Genomic DNA, 15,649 nt, shown 5'->3' with positions numbered 1-15,649 from the left:
ACTGATCTCCTAACAAATAGTTTAAAAGATAATTATGTATATGTATAGCTGATTCACTTTGTTATAAAGCAGAAACTAACACACCATTGTAAAGCAATTATACTCCAATAAAGGTGTTAAAAAATAATTAAAATTTTAAAAGTAATTATGTATATACTAACCATATCATTACTAAATTTTTTTAAAATACTATGCCTTTTAAAATAAGAATGAAATAAGCTATAGCTGAAATTAGAGATCTTTTTCTATTAATCCTTCACTATGTTGATTCTTATTTTCTCACCTTTCTAATTATAGTTTCAGAGAGAAAAATAAACCTAACTTTGTTTGCACCTCTTTGTCAGGTCTTGTCCAAGTCAGATAATATGACTTCACAAATGTTCTTATCCCTCCTATTTCTCTTCTCAGCTGAAGATTATATTCAGTCTGTTAGTTTTTTCTTACCCTTACTTAGCTACCTTTAAGGTAAGAGAAAGATTTGTCACCTCTCTAACACATTTTTCTAAAAGTTGTGCTGAGTTTTCCACCTGGTATCAAGACAGGGTAAAATTATGGTCATATGGGTATTCTTCTGTCTATAGGGTGCCTTATTTTAAAAAGAAAGGAGTACTTTTCTGCTCTTCCTTAAAAGAGACTGCTTTCACTGCATAAATGGTATTACATTTGCTATTTGATTTCTTAACATTTTAACCTGCTTTATCGCAACCTGAGTGGTTTAAAGTCTGCTTCCTAATAAAAGTTAATTTTCTGAAGGCACGTCTTGAGTAACTGCTTAAATCAAGAGTAAATTTTTCAAAATAAATTTAAAACAGTTACGTTACAGTATGAGATGAGCGTGTGAACACTGTTTCTCTGGAGGAAAAAATGATTTAACATAAACTTTAAAATATTATATTTGAAAATTGTACAACCTCCTGAAATGTCTTCACTGTGCCTTTTCTCCAAGACCTAAAATTACTGTGTCCCCAAACTATCACAACATTAACAGTTACAATCATTCCCAGTTGCTTTCAAGAATCATGATGTCTGTAAGAGGAAATTGAACTAATGCCCTCAAACAGCACAGTGTTTATTAAGTAACCATTATAAATGAGAATGGAATCAGGCAATCTATTGCCAGAGTATTCAGTGATAAGGATTCTCACATGATTGCTTATATAAAGATAGAACAATAATTTTTATGTAATGTAAAAATAAGAATATTGATATTTGATGATATTTCAATAAGAAGTATACCAAAATCTTACGCTGAGGGTTTTTGGTTGTTTATTTTTTGCCTTTCCAAATAACAGATATAAAAAACAGACATTTGGGGCAAGATTCAATGTACTGAATATTTCGGGTACCTACTAATGTGAACTGTGTAAATTTTATATTCATTGTCCATGTGATTTGGTGGTCTAGTGATATAATTAAAAACACTTTACATGTGTTTAGGACTCTTTAACAATATTTATTATTTTTAACCCTGATTTGAGTAATACTTCTACATTGAAAGCTGAATTAAGCACGCATTAATTCCATTTGACAAGAAACTGAGCCCTGAAGAGGATAATGCTCCATCCAATGAGGTGTCGAACTCAAAACTGCAGAATACATGTAGCAACATGATGGGTGTATCAGGACCCGGAGACAAGAGTTATTGCCGGGAAAAACATAGATAAGGATTACATCCCTTTTCAGATAAAGTATATATTCGAAAGTTGTGGTCACTGTTAGAGCTATTTGTAATAAATCAAATATCTTTAAAATGCATAGTTATTATCATGCATTTCACCATTATTCCAGGCTTCTCTGATTCTCCTACAACCAAATGTTTACATATGTTGGTTTTTGTTTCTATTTTTTTAATTTCTTTAAATAGCATGTTAAGGTCTGTTAAATAACTTTCTTTCACCTCTGATTTAGTTTGTGCCATTCAGGGATTATATTGACAGAAGCGGAAACCACATACTCAGCATGGCTAGATTAGCTAAAGATGTCCTAGCGGAGATCCCAGAGCAGTTTCTCTCCTACATGAGGACCAGAGGGATCAAGCCATCACCTGCACCTCCCCCGTACACCCCACCTACACATGTGTTACATACTCAAATATGACTGTGCTCCGAAATGCTAATGTAACTATACTTCAGTTAGAACTGCTGAGTCTATGCTTTTCTCCTGGTGCTCTATAAGGAACCAGGGAATGAGATACTTTTCTCAATTTGGTTTCAGCAGTATTGGTTTGTATGCTTTCTTGGATCCAAAATTTATTATCTTCCTAAACCAAAACTGTAAATACGGTTGTTGCATGAGCAACAGAAAAATTGTTTAAATGCTTGAAGCAAAATATGGATGTCTTCTCTGAATCTTTAAATGTTTTTTGGACAAAAACAGCTAATTTCCAATGTACTGTTGGGAAAAAGCACAACCTGTGTTTTTAACTCAAATATTGTCCTTGACTGCTATGTATATAGGAAAGCAGTCTCTCTATATCAATGTTTACATGTTACTACTACTTTTTAAATTCTAATACTTTTATAACTGTTCTTAAGAATACAAGTTTTGAATATTGAATCCTTTGTCTTCTAAATTGCAATAGCTATAATCACAAGAGCAATATCTCTTTGAATGACTGTCTGGACAAATGCAATTGCAAGCAAGGGAAGGTAAAGATACTTTCATATTTCTCAGTAAGTGAATTGTCTTATGAAGCTGCATCTGCTTAGGAATCAGTTCCTCTGTGCCATTTGCCAAGTATGGGAGTTTACACTTAGCAGATGCGTATTCTGAAAGAACATGCATTTTTCATGAAGTTTGAGTTCTAAATTTAGACTGCAATTTGTTTATGTTTTGTAATGCTAAGTAGAAATAATAAAAAAGTCAAACATTGTGAACTGTAAATGCACAGAAAATACTTTGTGTAAAAAGTAGCATCTTTGGGCTTCCCTGGTGGCGCAGTGGTTGAGAATCAGCCTGCTAATGCAGGGGACACGGGTCCGAGCCCTGGTCTGGGAAGATCCCACATGCCACGGAGCAACTGGGCCCATGAGCCACAGCTGCTGAGCCTGCGCGTCTGGAGCCTGTGCCCCGCAACGGGAGGGGCCGCGATAGTGAAAGGCCCTCACACCGCGATGAAGAGTGGCCCGCACTTGCCGCAACTAGAGAAGGCCCTCGCACGAAATGAAGACCCAACACAGCCAAAAATAAAATAAATAAATAAAGTAGCTATTAATTTTAAAAAAAGTAGCATCTTTATGTTACAATACTATGTAGAAAGACTAAAATCCAGAATATTTGATTGTGAACCATGTAGCAGATGTTTTAAACTTTCTATTTCATTGTACCTTGTCTAGATATTTTAAGTCAAAAGGATACTGGCTCTCTTGATTTGAATTCCTTTCCAAGTTGCCACGCAGGGTGCACAGGCTGGAAGTTTTTCGTGAAATTCCCAGTTAAATATACACAACCATGTGACTTAGTGCACAACACATTTGTGAAATAACCCACTCCTATATACTGACTGATCTGCTTATCCACAATTAATTGTAAAGAGTTTTTGCATGTACAGTTTTTATAAGAATTGCAGTTTTATGACAAGAATGACAGATGTGTCTAAATTAAAACATATCTTTAGAAAAAATGGCCTTAAATTCTCACAGAATTCCTGGAAATGATTGTGAATTACCTTTAAGTAATAGAAAAGTGAATTTATTTTTTTCTTTTGTGTCAACAATGTAACTGCTTATATCCTATTTAATACTTGGTTTATTTCTACTGTATGTTGTTCTCTTTGTCCCATGTTGACTTAGGGTGACTTTTATAAGCATGAAACTATTTTACGGAAAACAAAAATATATACATTCACATATCTAACAGAATTGATGTTATATAATTATGTATTCCTAAATTGTCCATTTTGGAGTATATATTAAAATCTTTTAAAGGTTAACTATCTGCTCTGTAAACTTTATGTATAAATGACATGGAATCTGATGATTTCCTTTACTTGTCTTAAATATTTATGTCAGTATAGTTTATTAGCCTACAATTGTATTATTTGCCTTCATTCATCAGTTCTAAAGAACAAAAATAAATAAGATCAATATTCTTTCCTTCCTGTCAAACATGTTATTTTTATTTGAATTGATCAGAAAAAAATGAAAGATGTACACTTCTTTATTTAAATAATAGTGTGCCCAAACCTAGTGGGGGCAAATGGTTAAGAAACAGTCCCAGTTACAAACCTTATCCTTTGTATGGCTGCGAATAATCATAAGAAATGTATGTGATGTTAGTTCTATACATAAGATTAGAAAATACCTAGACTTGTCTCTTTGTTGCATAAATGAAAAGACCAAGACTGAAGGGGTTAGTTGATTTATCCAAGACTATGTAACTAGAGTAGAGCACATTACCATTGTGAAACTACTTAAATTTTGTGAGTTGCTGTTAGGAGATGTACAATGAATAATACCACAGACATATTCCATAAATGTAAACACATTCCAATAGTTGCACATACAATCTAGGTATCAGGGATATGAGCATTAGGTAATGAGCAATGAGAAAGATATGTATCGAGAGAAGACTGATAGCTCCAAATCATCAAACCTGCTGCAGAAAGCAGCAGGACTATGACTGGGCACCCTCAAGACCCCCGAGAGTTTTGGATGCTGTTCTCTCTCTCTAATCCCTTTCCCTTCCTCTCTGATGAAAACCATTTTAACTACAGGATGAACCCTCAGCCTTCTATTCATGCATCTCCATCATCTGGTTTTACCTGGTTATATAATATCAATTTCCATTGCTTCCCAAATGAATATTAAAACTATCCAGGCTTGTCTCATCACTCTTCCCCAACCAATTTGAGTTCATTTGGAGTCTCAGGCATAGTTCATAATTTTTCCTTCCATCAAGCTCTCTCCTTAGGCCTCCACCTAGGATATTATTTGAATGTTCTAACTCAAGCCCCAACTCCACCTATGTTATTTTAAAACTTCAGCTAACAATAATCACTACCTTCTATGAACTCACTTTTGCTTTGCATTTTAACATATTAATCACCTCATATTATATATAAACTATTTTACTTTGTTTGGGGCATTATGCCTCCCCAACACCAGAAAATATGATTTAATGGCATCTAGAATAGGTAAATTTTCAAAGCTTCCCAGGTTACTGTAATGTGTAACTAGGGAGTATAACAGTTGCAATTAAAGAACATCAGATGATGCAACCACTACTTTTAAAATTCTCTCTCCCAGCATGTAAAACGGAGAGGAAAGAAAAGGTAGATAAAACTCTGAAGAGTGTTGGGGGGACAGCAGTGACAGTAGGTATGTAGCATAGGCTATTTTGTTCTTTAGACTTAGTGAAGATAATTAGGGGGACTCATGTACTTTTTTTTTTTTTTTTAACTGTGGCTTATCATCTGCTTAGAACATAAAGAGGTTTCTCTCAAAAGGATGAGGTCGATGTGGTTGTGTTGTTTTTTTTTTTTTTTCCAATACATCTTTATTGGAGTAAAATTACTTCACAATACTGTTAGTTTCTCTTGTACAACAAAGTGAATCAGCCATATGTATACATATATCCTCATATCCCCTCCCTCTTGAGCCTCCCTCCCACGCTCCCTATTCCACCCCTCTAGGTCGTCGCAAAGCACCGAGTTGATCTCCCTGTGCTATGCTGCTGCTTCCCACTAGCTATCTATTTTATATTTGGTAGTGTCCATGCCACTCTCTCACTTCGTCCCAGCTTGCCCTTCGCCCTCCCCATGTCCTCAAGTCCATTCTCTACGTCTGTGTCTTTATTCCTGTCCTGCCCCTAGGTTCATCAGAACCAATTTTTTTTTTTTTAGATTCCATATATATGTGTTAGTATATGGTATTTGTTTTCCTATTTCTGACTTACTTCACTCTGTATAACAGGCTCTAGGTCCATCCATCTCACTACAAATAACTCAATTTCGTTTCTTTTTATGGCTGAGTAATATTCCATTGCATATATGTGCCACATCTTCTTTATCCATTCATCTGTTGATGGACATTTAGGTTGGTTCCATGTCCTGGCTATTGAAAATAGTGCTGCAATGAACATTGTGGTACCTGACTCTTTTTGAATTATGGTTTTCTCAGGGTATATGCCCAATAGTGAGATTGCTGGGTCATATGGTAGTTTTAGTTTTTTTAAGGAACCTCCATACTGTCCTCCATAGTGATTATATCAATTTACGTTCCCACCAACATGCAGGAGGGCTCCCTTCTCACCAACCCTTTCCAGCATTTATTGTTTCTAGATTTTTTTAATAATGGCCATTCTGACCATGTAAAGTGATACCTCATTGTAGTTTTGATTTGAATTTCTCTAATAATTAGTGATGTTGAACATCTTTGCATGTGCCTCTTGGCCACCTGTATGTCTTCTTTGGATAAATGTCTATTTAGGTCTTCTGCCCACTTTTTAATTGGGTTGTTTGTTTGTTTGATATTGAGCTCCATGAGCTGTTTGTATATTTTGGAGATTAATCCTTTGTCCGTTGTTTCATTTGCAATATTTTCTCCCATTCTGATGGTTGTCTTTTTGTCTTGTTTGTAGTTTCCTTTGCTGGGCAAAAGCTTTTAAGTGTAATTAGGTCCCATTTGTTTATTTTTGTTTTTATCTTCATTACTCTAGGAGGTGGGTCAAAAAAGATCTTGCTGTGGTTTATGTCAATGAGTGTTTTTTCTATATTTTCCTCTAAGAGTTTGATAGTGTCTGGTCTTACATTTAGGTCTTTAATCCATTTGGAGTTTATTTTTGTGTATCGTGTTAGGGAGTGTTCTAATTTCATTCTTTTACATGTAGCTGTCCAGTTTTCCCAGCACCACTTATTGAAGAGGCTGTCTTTTCTCCATTGTATGTTCTTATCTCCTTTGTCATAAATTAGGTGACTATATGTGCGTGGGTTTATCTCTGGGCTTTCTATCCTGTTCCATTGATCTATATTTCTGTTTTTGTGCCAGTACCATACTGTCTTGATTACTGTAGCTTAGTTTGAAGTCAGGGAGCCTGAATTCCTCCAGCTCCATTTTTCTTTCTCAAGATTGCTTTGGCTGTTTGGGGTCTTTTGTGTTTCTATACAAATTGTGAAATTTTTTGTTCTGATTCTGTGAAGAATGCCATTGGTAGTTTGATAGGGATTGCACTGAATCTGTAGATTGCTTTGGGTGGTATAGTCATTTTCACAATATTGATTCTTCCAATCAACGAACATAGTATATTTCTCTCCCTGTTTATGTCATCTTTGATTTCTTTCATCAGTGTTTTATACTTTTCTGAGTACAAGTCTTTCGCCTCCTTAGGTAGGTTTATTCCTAGGTATTTTATTCTTTTGTTGTGATGGTAAATGGGATTGTTTCATTAATTTCTCTTTCTGATTTTTCATTGTTAGTGTACAGGAATGCAAGAGATTTCTGTGAATTAATTTTGTGTTCTGCAACCTTACCAAATTCATTGATGAGTTCTAGTAGTTTTCTGGTGGCATCTTCAGGATTTTCTATGTTTAGTATCATGTCATCTGCAGTGACAGTTTTAGTTCCTCTTTTCCAATTTGTATTCCTTTTATTTCTTTTTCTTCTCTGATTACCATGGCTAGGACTTCCAAAACTATGTTGAATAAGAGTGGCAAGAGTAGACATCCTTGTCTTGTTCCTGATCTTAGTGGAAATGCTTTCAGTTTTTCACCATTGAGTATGATGCTTGCTGTGAGTTTGTCATATATGGCCTTTATTATGTTGAGGTAGGTTCCCTCTATGCTCATTTTCTGGAGAGTTTTTATCATAAATGGGTGTTGAATTTTCTCAAAAGATTTTCTGCATCTATTAAGATGATCATATGGCTTTAGTTCCTTAATTTGTTAATATGGTGTATCTCATTGATTGATTTGCGTATATTGAAGAATCCTTGCATCCCTGGGATAAATTCCACTTGATCATGGCGTATGATACTTTCAATATGTTGTTGGATTCTGTTTGCTAGTATTTTGTTCAGGATTTTTGCATCTATGTTCATCAGTGATATTCGTCTATAATTTTCTCTTTTTGTGATATCTTTTTCTGGTTTTGGTATCAGGGTGATGGTGGCTTTGTAGAATAAATTTTGGAGTGTTCCTCCCTCTGCAATTATTTGTTTTTGATGAGTTTGAGAAGGATCGGTGTTAGCTCTTCTGTAAATATTTGATAGAATTCGCCAACATGGTTATTTCGTAGAGGACCAGCAACTGCCAAAGGTTTTACTGAAGAACATGCCTTGTCCTTTCAGCTTGTGTTTAGTTTAACTATTTTATGCCATTGTGTTACTTATATATGTAATTGACACAAAAATGAAAAGATACTTAATAAAAATTAACTAAAGATTAGTTTATGTCATTAGCACAAATAGGATACACTTCCTAATAAAGAAACACAGCTGAGGATCAAATTAGTTTCCTTTGAGTGCACGTGGTGTCATTTAATAAAGATCAAAAGAATGGAAATCTACTTGTAAAAAGTTACACATGAGGAGCTTCAAGATGGCGGAAGAGTAAGACGTGGAGATCACCTTCCTCCCCACAAATACATCAGAAATACATCTACATGTGGAACTGCTCCTATAGAACACCTACTGAATGCTGGCAGAAGTACCTCAGACTTCCCAAAAGGCAAGAAACTCCCCACGTACCTGGGTAGGGCAAAAGAAAAAAGAAACAACAGAGACAAAAGAATAGGGATGGGACCTGCACCAGTGGGAGGGAGCTGTGAAGGAGGAAAGGTTTCCACACACTAGGAAGCCCCTTCGTGGGCGGAGACAGCTGGTGGCAGAGGGGGGGATCTTCAGAGCCACAGAGGAGAGTGCAGCAACAGCAGTGTGTAGGGCAAAGTGGAGAGATTCCTGTACAAAGGATCGGTGCCAACCAGCACTCACCAGCCCGAGAGGCTTGTCTGCTCACATGCCGGGACGGGTGAGGGCTGGGAGCTGAGGCTCCGGCTTTGGTCAGATCCCAGGGAGAGGACTGGGGTTGGCTGCGTGAACACAGCCTGAAGGGGCTAGTGCACCACAGCTAGCCGGGAGGGAGTCCGGGAAAAGGTCTGGAGCTGCCGAACAGGCAAGACATGTTTTCTTGCCTGTTTCCTGGTGCACGAGGAGAGGGGATTCAGAGCGCCACCTAAACGAGCTCCAGAGATGGGCGTGAGCCGCGGCTATCAGCGCGGACCCCAGAGACGGGCATGAGACGCTAAGGCTGCTGCTGCCGCCACCAAGAAGCCTGTTTGCAAGCACAGGTCACTCTCCACACCACCCCTCCTAGGAGCCTGTGCAGCCCGCCACTGCCAGGGTTCCGTGATCCACGGACAACTTCCCCGGGAGAATGCACGGCGCTGCTCAGGCTGTTGCAAAGTCATGCTATCCTCTGCAGCCGCAAGCTCACCCTGCACAATGTACCCCTCCCTCCCCCCGGCCTGAGTGACCCAGAGCCCCCGAAGCAGCTGCTCCTTTAGCCCTGGCCTGCCTGAGTGAAGAACAGACGCCCTCAGGCGACCTACATGCAGAGGTGGGGCCAAATCCAAAGCTGAACCGTGGGAGCTGTGTGAACAAAGAAGAGAAAGGGAGATTTCTCCCAACGGCCTCAGAAGCAGCAGATTAAAGCTCCAAAAACAACTTGATATACCTGCATCTGTGGAATACCTGAATAGACAACGAATCATCCCAAATTGAGGAGGTGGACTTTGGGAGCAAGATATATTATTTTTTCCCCTTTTCCTCTTTTTGTGAGTGTTTATGTGTATGCTTCTGTGTGAGATTTGGTCTGTATAGCTTTGCTTTCACCATTTGTCCTAGGGATCTGTCCGTCCTTTTTTTTTTTTTAACTTTAAATTTTTTTTTCTTATTTCTTAATAATTAGTTTAATTTTTTTATTTTAATAACTTTATTTTATTTTATCTTTATTTTATTTTATCTTCTTTCTTTTTTTTTTCTATTCTTTCTCCCTTTTATTCTGAGCCGTGTGGATGAAAGGCTCTTGGTGCTCCAGCCAGGTATCAGGGCTGTGTCTCTCAGGTGGGAGAGCCAACTTCAGGACACTGGTCCACAAGAGACCTCACAGCTCCACGTAATACCAAATGATGAAAATCTCCCAGAGATCTCCATCTCAACACCAAGACCCAGCTTCACTCAACAACCAGCAAGCTATACTGCTGGACACCCTATGCCAAACAACTAGCAAGACAGGAACACAGCCCCATCCATTAGCAGAGAGGCTGCTTAAAATCATAATAAGGTCACGGACACCCCAAAACACACTACCATTCGTGGACCTGCCCACCAGAATGACAAGATCCAGCCTCATCCACCAGAACACAGGCACTAGTCCCCTCCACCAGGAAGGCTACACAACCCACTGAACCAAACTTAGCCACTGGGGACAGATACCAAAAAAACAGGAATTACGAACCTGCAGTCTGTGAAAAGGAGACCCCAAACACAGTAAGATAAGCAAAATGAGAAGACAGAAAAACACACAGCAGGTGAAGGAGCAGGGTCAAAACACACCAGACTTAACAAATGAAGAGGAAATAGGTAGTCTACCTGAAAAAGAATTCAGAATAATGATAGTAAAGATGATCCAAAATCTTGGAAATAGAATAGACAAAATGAAAGAAACATTTAAGAAGGACCTAGAAGAACTAAAGAGGAACGAAGCAATGATGAAAAACACAATAAATGAAATTAAAAATACTCTACATGGGATCAATAGCAGAGTAACTGAGGCAGAAGAATTGATAAGTGACCTGGAAGATAAAATATTGGAAATAACTACTGCAGGGAAGAATAAAGAAAAAAGAATGAAAAGAACTGAGGACAGTCTCAGAGATCTCTGGGGCAACATTAAACGCACCAACATTCGAATTATAGGGGTCCCAGAAGAAGAAGAGAAAAAGAAAGGGACTGAGAAAATATTTGAAGAGATTATAGTTGAAAACTTCCCTAATATGGGAAAGGAAATAGTTAATCAAGTCCTGGAAGCACAGAGAGTCCCATACAGGATAAATCCAAGGAGAAACATGCCAAGACACATATTAGTCAAACTATCAAAAATTAAGTATAAAGAAAACATATTAAAAGCAGCAAGGGAAAGACAACAAATACCACACAAGGGAATCTCCATAAGGTTAACAGCTGATCTATCAGCAGAAACTCTGTAAGCCAGAAGGGAGTTGCAGGACATATTTAAAGTGATGAAGGAGAAAAACCTACAACCAAGATTAGTCTACCCAGCAAGGATCTCATTCAGATTTGATGGAGAAATTCAAACCTTTAGAGACAAGCAAAAGCTGAGAGAGTTCAGCACCACCAAACCAGCTTTACAACAAATGCTAAAGGAACTTCTCTAGGCAAGAAACACAAGAGAAGGAAAACACCTGCAATAACAAACCCAAAACATTTAGGAAAATGGGAATAGGAACATACATATCGATAATTACCTTAAAGGTAAATGGATTAAATGCTCCCACCAAAAGACACAGAGTGGCTGAAAGGATACAAAAACAAGACCCGTATATATGCTCTCTACAAGAAACCCACTTCAGACCTAGGGACACATACAGACTGAAAATGAGGGGATGGAAAAAGATATTCCATACAAACGGAAATCAAAAGAAAGCTGGAGTAGCAATTCTCATATTAGACAAAATAGACCTTAAAATAAAAACTATTACAAGAGACAAAGAAGGACACTACATAATGATCAAGGGATCAATCCAAGAAGAAGATATAACAATTGTAAATTTGTATGCACCCAACCTAGGAGCACATCAATACATAAGGCAAATACTAACAGCCATAAAAGGGGAAAGCGACAGCAACACAATCATAGTAGGGGGCTTTAAAACCCCCCTTTCACCAATGAACAGATCCTCCAAAATGAAAATAAATAAGGAAACACAAGCTTTAAATGATACATTAAACAAGATGGACTTAATTGATATTTATAGGACATTCCACCCAAAAACAACAGAATACACATTTTTCTCAAGTGCTCATGGAACATTCTCCAGGATAGATCATATCTTGGGTCACAAATCAAGCCTTGGTAAATTTAAGAAAATTGAAATCGTATCAAGTATCTTTTCCGACCACAACGCTATGAGACTAGATATCAATTACAGGAAAAGATCTGTAGAAAGTACAAACACATGGAGGCTACACAATACACTACTTAATAACGAAGTGATCACTGAAGAAATCAAAGGGGAAATCAAAAAATACCTAGAAACAAATGACAATGGAGTCACGATGACCCAAAACCTATGAGATGCAGCAAAAGCAGTGCTAAGAGGGAAGTTTATAGCAATACAAGCCTACCTCAAGAAACAGGAAACATCTCGAATAAACAACCTAACATTGCATCTAAAGCAGGTAGACAAAGAAGAACAAAAAAACCCCAAAGTTAGCAGAAGGAAAGAAATCATAAAGATCAGATCAGAAATAAATGAAAAAGAAATGAAGGAGACAATAGCGAAGATCAATAAAACTAAAAGCTGGTTCTTTGAGAAGATAAACAAAATTGATAAACCATTAGCCAGACTCATCAAGAGAAAAAGGGAGAAGACTCAAATCAATAGAATTAGAAATGAAAACGGAGAAGTAACCACTGACACTGCAGAAATACAAACGATCATGAGCGAATACTACAAGCAACTCTATGCCAATAAAATGGACAACCGGGAAGAAATGGACAAATCTTAGAAATGCACAACCTGCCGAGACTGAACCAGGGAGAAATAGAAAATATAAACAGACCAATCACAAGTGCTGAAATTGAAACGGTGATTACAAATCTTCCAACAAACAAATACCCAGGACCAGATGGTTTCACAGGCAAATTCTATCAAACATTTAGAGAAGAGCCAACACCTATCCTTCTCAAACTCTTCCAAAATATTGCAGAGCGAGGAACACTCCCCAACTCATTCTACGTGGCCATCATCACCCTGATACCAAAACCAGACAAAGATATAACAAAGAAAGAAAACTACAGGCCAATATCCCTGATGAACATAGATGCAAAAATCCTCAACAAAATACTAGCAAACAGAGTCCAACAGCACATTAAAAGGATCATACACCATGATCAAGTGGGGTTTATTCCAGGAATGCAAGGATTCTTCAATATACGCAAATCAATCAACGTGATACACCATATTAACAAACTGAAGGAGAAAAACCATATGATCATCTCAATAGATGCAGAGAAAGGTTTCAAAAAAATGCAACACCCATTTATGATAAAAGCCCTGCAGAAAGTAAGCATAGAGGGAAGTTTCCTCAACATAATAAAGGCCATATATGACAAACCCACAGCCAACATTGTCCTCAATGGTGAAAAACTGAAACCATTTCCACTTAGATTAGGAACAAGACAAGGTTGCCCACTCTCACCACTATTATTCAACATAATTTCGGAAGTGTTAGCCACAGTAATCAGAGAAGAAAAAGAAATAAAAGGCATCCAAATCGGAAAAAAAGAAGTAAAGTTGTCACTGTTTGCAGATGACATGATACTATACATAGAGAATCCTAAATATGCTACCAGAAAACTACTAGAGCCAATCAATAAATTTGGTGAGGTAGCAGGATACAAAATTAATGCACAGAAATCTCTTGCATTTCTATACACTAATGATGAAAAATCTGAAAGTGAAATTAAGAAAACACTCCCATTTACCATTTCAACAAAAAGAATAAAATATCTAGGAATAAACCTACCTAAGGAGACAGAAGACCTGTATGCAGAAAATTATAAGACACTGATGAAAGAAATTAAAGATGATACAAATAGATAGAGAGGTATACCATGTTCTTGGATTGGAAGAATCAACATTGTGAAAAATGATTCTACTACCCAATGCAATCTACAGATTCAGTGCAATCCCTATCAAACTACCACTGGCATTTTTCACAGAACTAGAACAAAAAATGTCACAATTTGTATGGAAACACAAAAGACCCCGAATAGCCAAAGCAATCTTGAGAACGAAAAATGGAGCTGGAGGAATCAGGCTCCCTGACTTCAGACTATATTACAAAGCTACAGTAATCAAGGCAGTTTGGTACTGGCACAAAAACAGAAATCTAGATCAATGGAACTGGATAGAAAGCCCAGAGATAAACCGATGCACATATGGTCACCTTATCTTTGATAAAGGAGGCAAGCATATACAGTGGAGAAAAGACAGTGTCTTCAATAAGTGGTGCTGGGAAAATTGGACAGATACGTGTAAAAGTATGAAATTAGAACACTCCCTAACACCATACGCAAAAATAAACTCAAAATGGATTAAAGACCTAAATGTAAGGCCAGACACTATCAAACTCTTAGAGGAAAACATAGGCAGAACACTCTATGACATAAGTCACAGCAAGATCCTTTTTGACCCAGCTCCTAGAGAAATGGAAATAAAAACACAAATAAACAAATAGGACCTAATGAAACTTAAAAGCTTTTGCACAGCAAAGGAAACCATAAACAAGACCAAAAGACAACCCTCAGAATGGGAGAAAATATTTGCAAATGAAGCAACTGACAAAGGATTAATCTCCAATATTTATAAGTAGCTCATGCAGCTCAATAACAAAAAAAACAAGCAACCCAATCCAAAAATGGGCAGAAGACCTAAAGAGACATTTCTCCAAAGATATACAGATTGTCAACAAACACATGAAAGGATGCTCAACATCACTAATCATTAGAGAAATGCAAATCGAAACTACAATGAGATATCATCTCACACCGGTCAGAATGGCCATCATCAAAAAATCTAGAAACAATAAATGCTGGAGAGGGTGTGGAGAAAAGGGAACCCTCTTGCACTGTTGGTGGGAATGTAAATTGATACAGCCACTATGGAGAACAGTATGGAGGTTCCTTAAAAAACTAAAAATAGAACTACCATACGACCCAGCAATCCCACTACTGGGCATATACCCTGAGAAAACCATAATTCAGAAAGAGTCGTGTACCAAATTGTTCGTTTTAGCTCTATTTACAATAACCAGGACATGGAAGTAACCTAAGTGTCCGTCATCGGATGAATGGATAAAGAAGATGTGGCACATATATACAATGGAATATTACTCAGCCATAAAAAGAAATGAAATGGAGGTATTTGTAGTGAGGTGGATGGAGTTAGAGTCTGTCATACCGAGTGAAGTAAGTCAGAAAGAGAAAAACAAATACAGTATGCTAACACGTATATATGGAATCTAAAGGAAAATAAAGGTCATGAAGAACCTAGTGGCAAGACGGGAATAAAGACACAGACCTACTAGAGAATGGACTTGAGGACATGGGGAGGAGGAGGGGTAAGATGTGACAGGGTGAGAGAGTGGCATAGACATATATACACTACCAAATGTAAAATAGATAGCTAGTGGGAAGCAACTGCATAGCACAGGGAGATCAGCTCGGTGCTTTGTGACCACCTAGAGGGGTGGGATAGGGAGGGTGGGAGGGAGGGAGATGCAAGAGGGAAGAGATATGGGAACATATTTATATGTATAACTGATTCACTTTGTTATAAAGCAGAAACTAACACACCATTGTAAAGCAATTATACTCCAATAAAGATGTTTAAAAAAGATAATTAGGGAG

The 15,649-nt window shown here is 37.5% G+C and overlaps 1 protein-coding gene across 2 annotated transcripts in view; it reads left to right on the top strand.

Annotated features, from left to right (window-relative positions):
• Positions 1 to 3,846, top strand: part of CPNE8 (copine 8) — a 294,890-nt gene extending 291,044 nt beyond the window's left edge. Inside the window, exon 18 of one of the 2 annotated variants that reach the window (XM_068561317.1) lies at positions 1,909 to 3,846. In XM_068561317.1, coding sequence (XP_068417418.1) covers positions 1,909 to 2,097 — 189 coding nt within the window. In that variant the 3' untranslated portion in view covers positions 2,098 to 3,846. The remainder of the gene's footprint in view (positions 1 to 1,908) is intronic. The other variant, XM_068561314.1, reaches the window with a different exon arrangement.
• Positions 3,847 to 15,649: the final 11,803 nt, after the last annotated feature.

This window comes from Eschrichtius robustus, chromosome 13, assembly GCF_028021215.1.
Source record: "Eschrichtius robustus isolate mEscRob2 chromosome 13, mEscRob2.pri, whole genome shotgun sequence".
In the NCBI taxonomy this organism is placed as follows: Eukaryota; Metazoa; Chordata; class Mammalia; order Artiodactyla; family Eschrichtiidae; genus Eschrichtius; species Eschrichtius robustus.
This window is presented reverse-complemented; position numbering and strand designations above follow the sequence as displayed.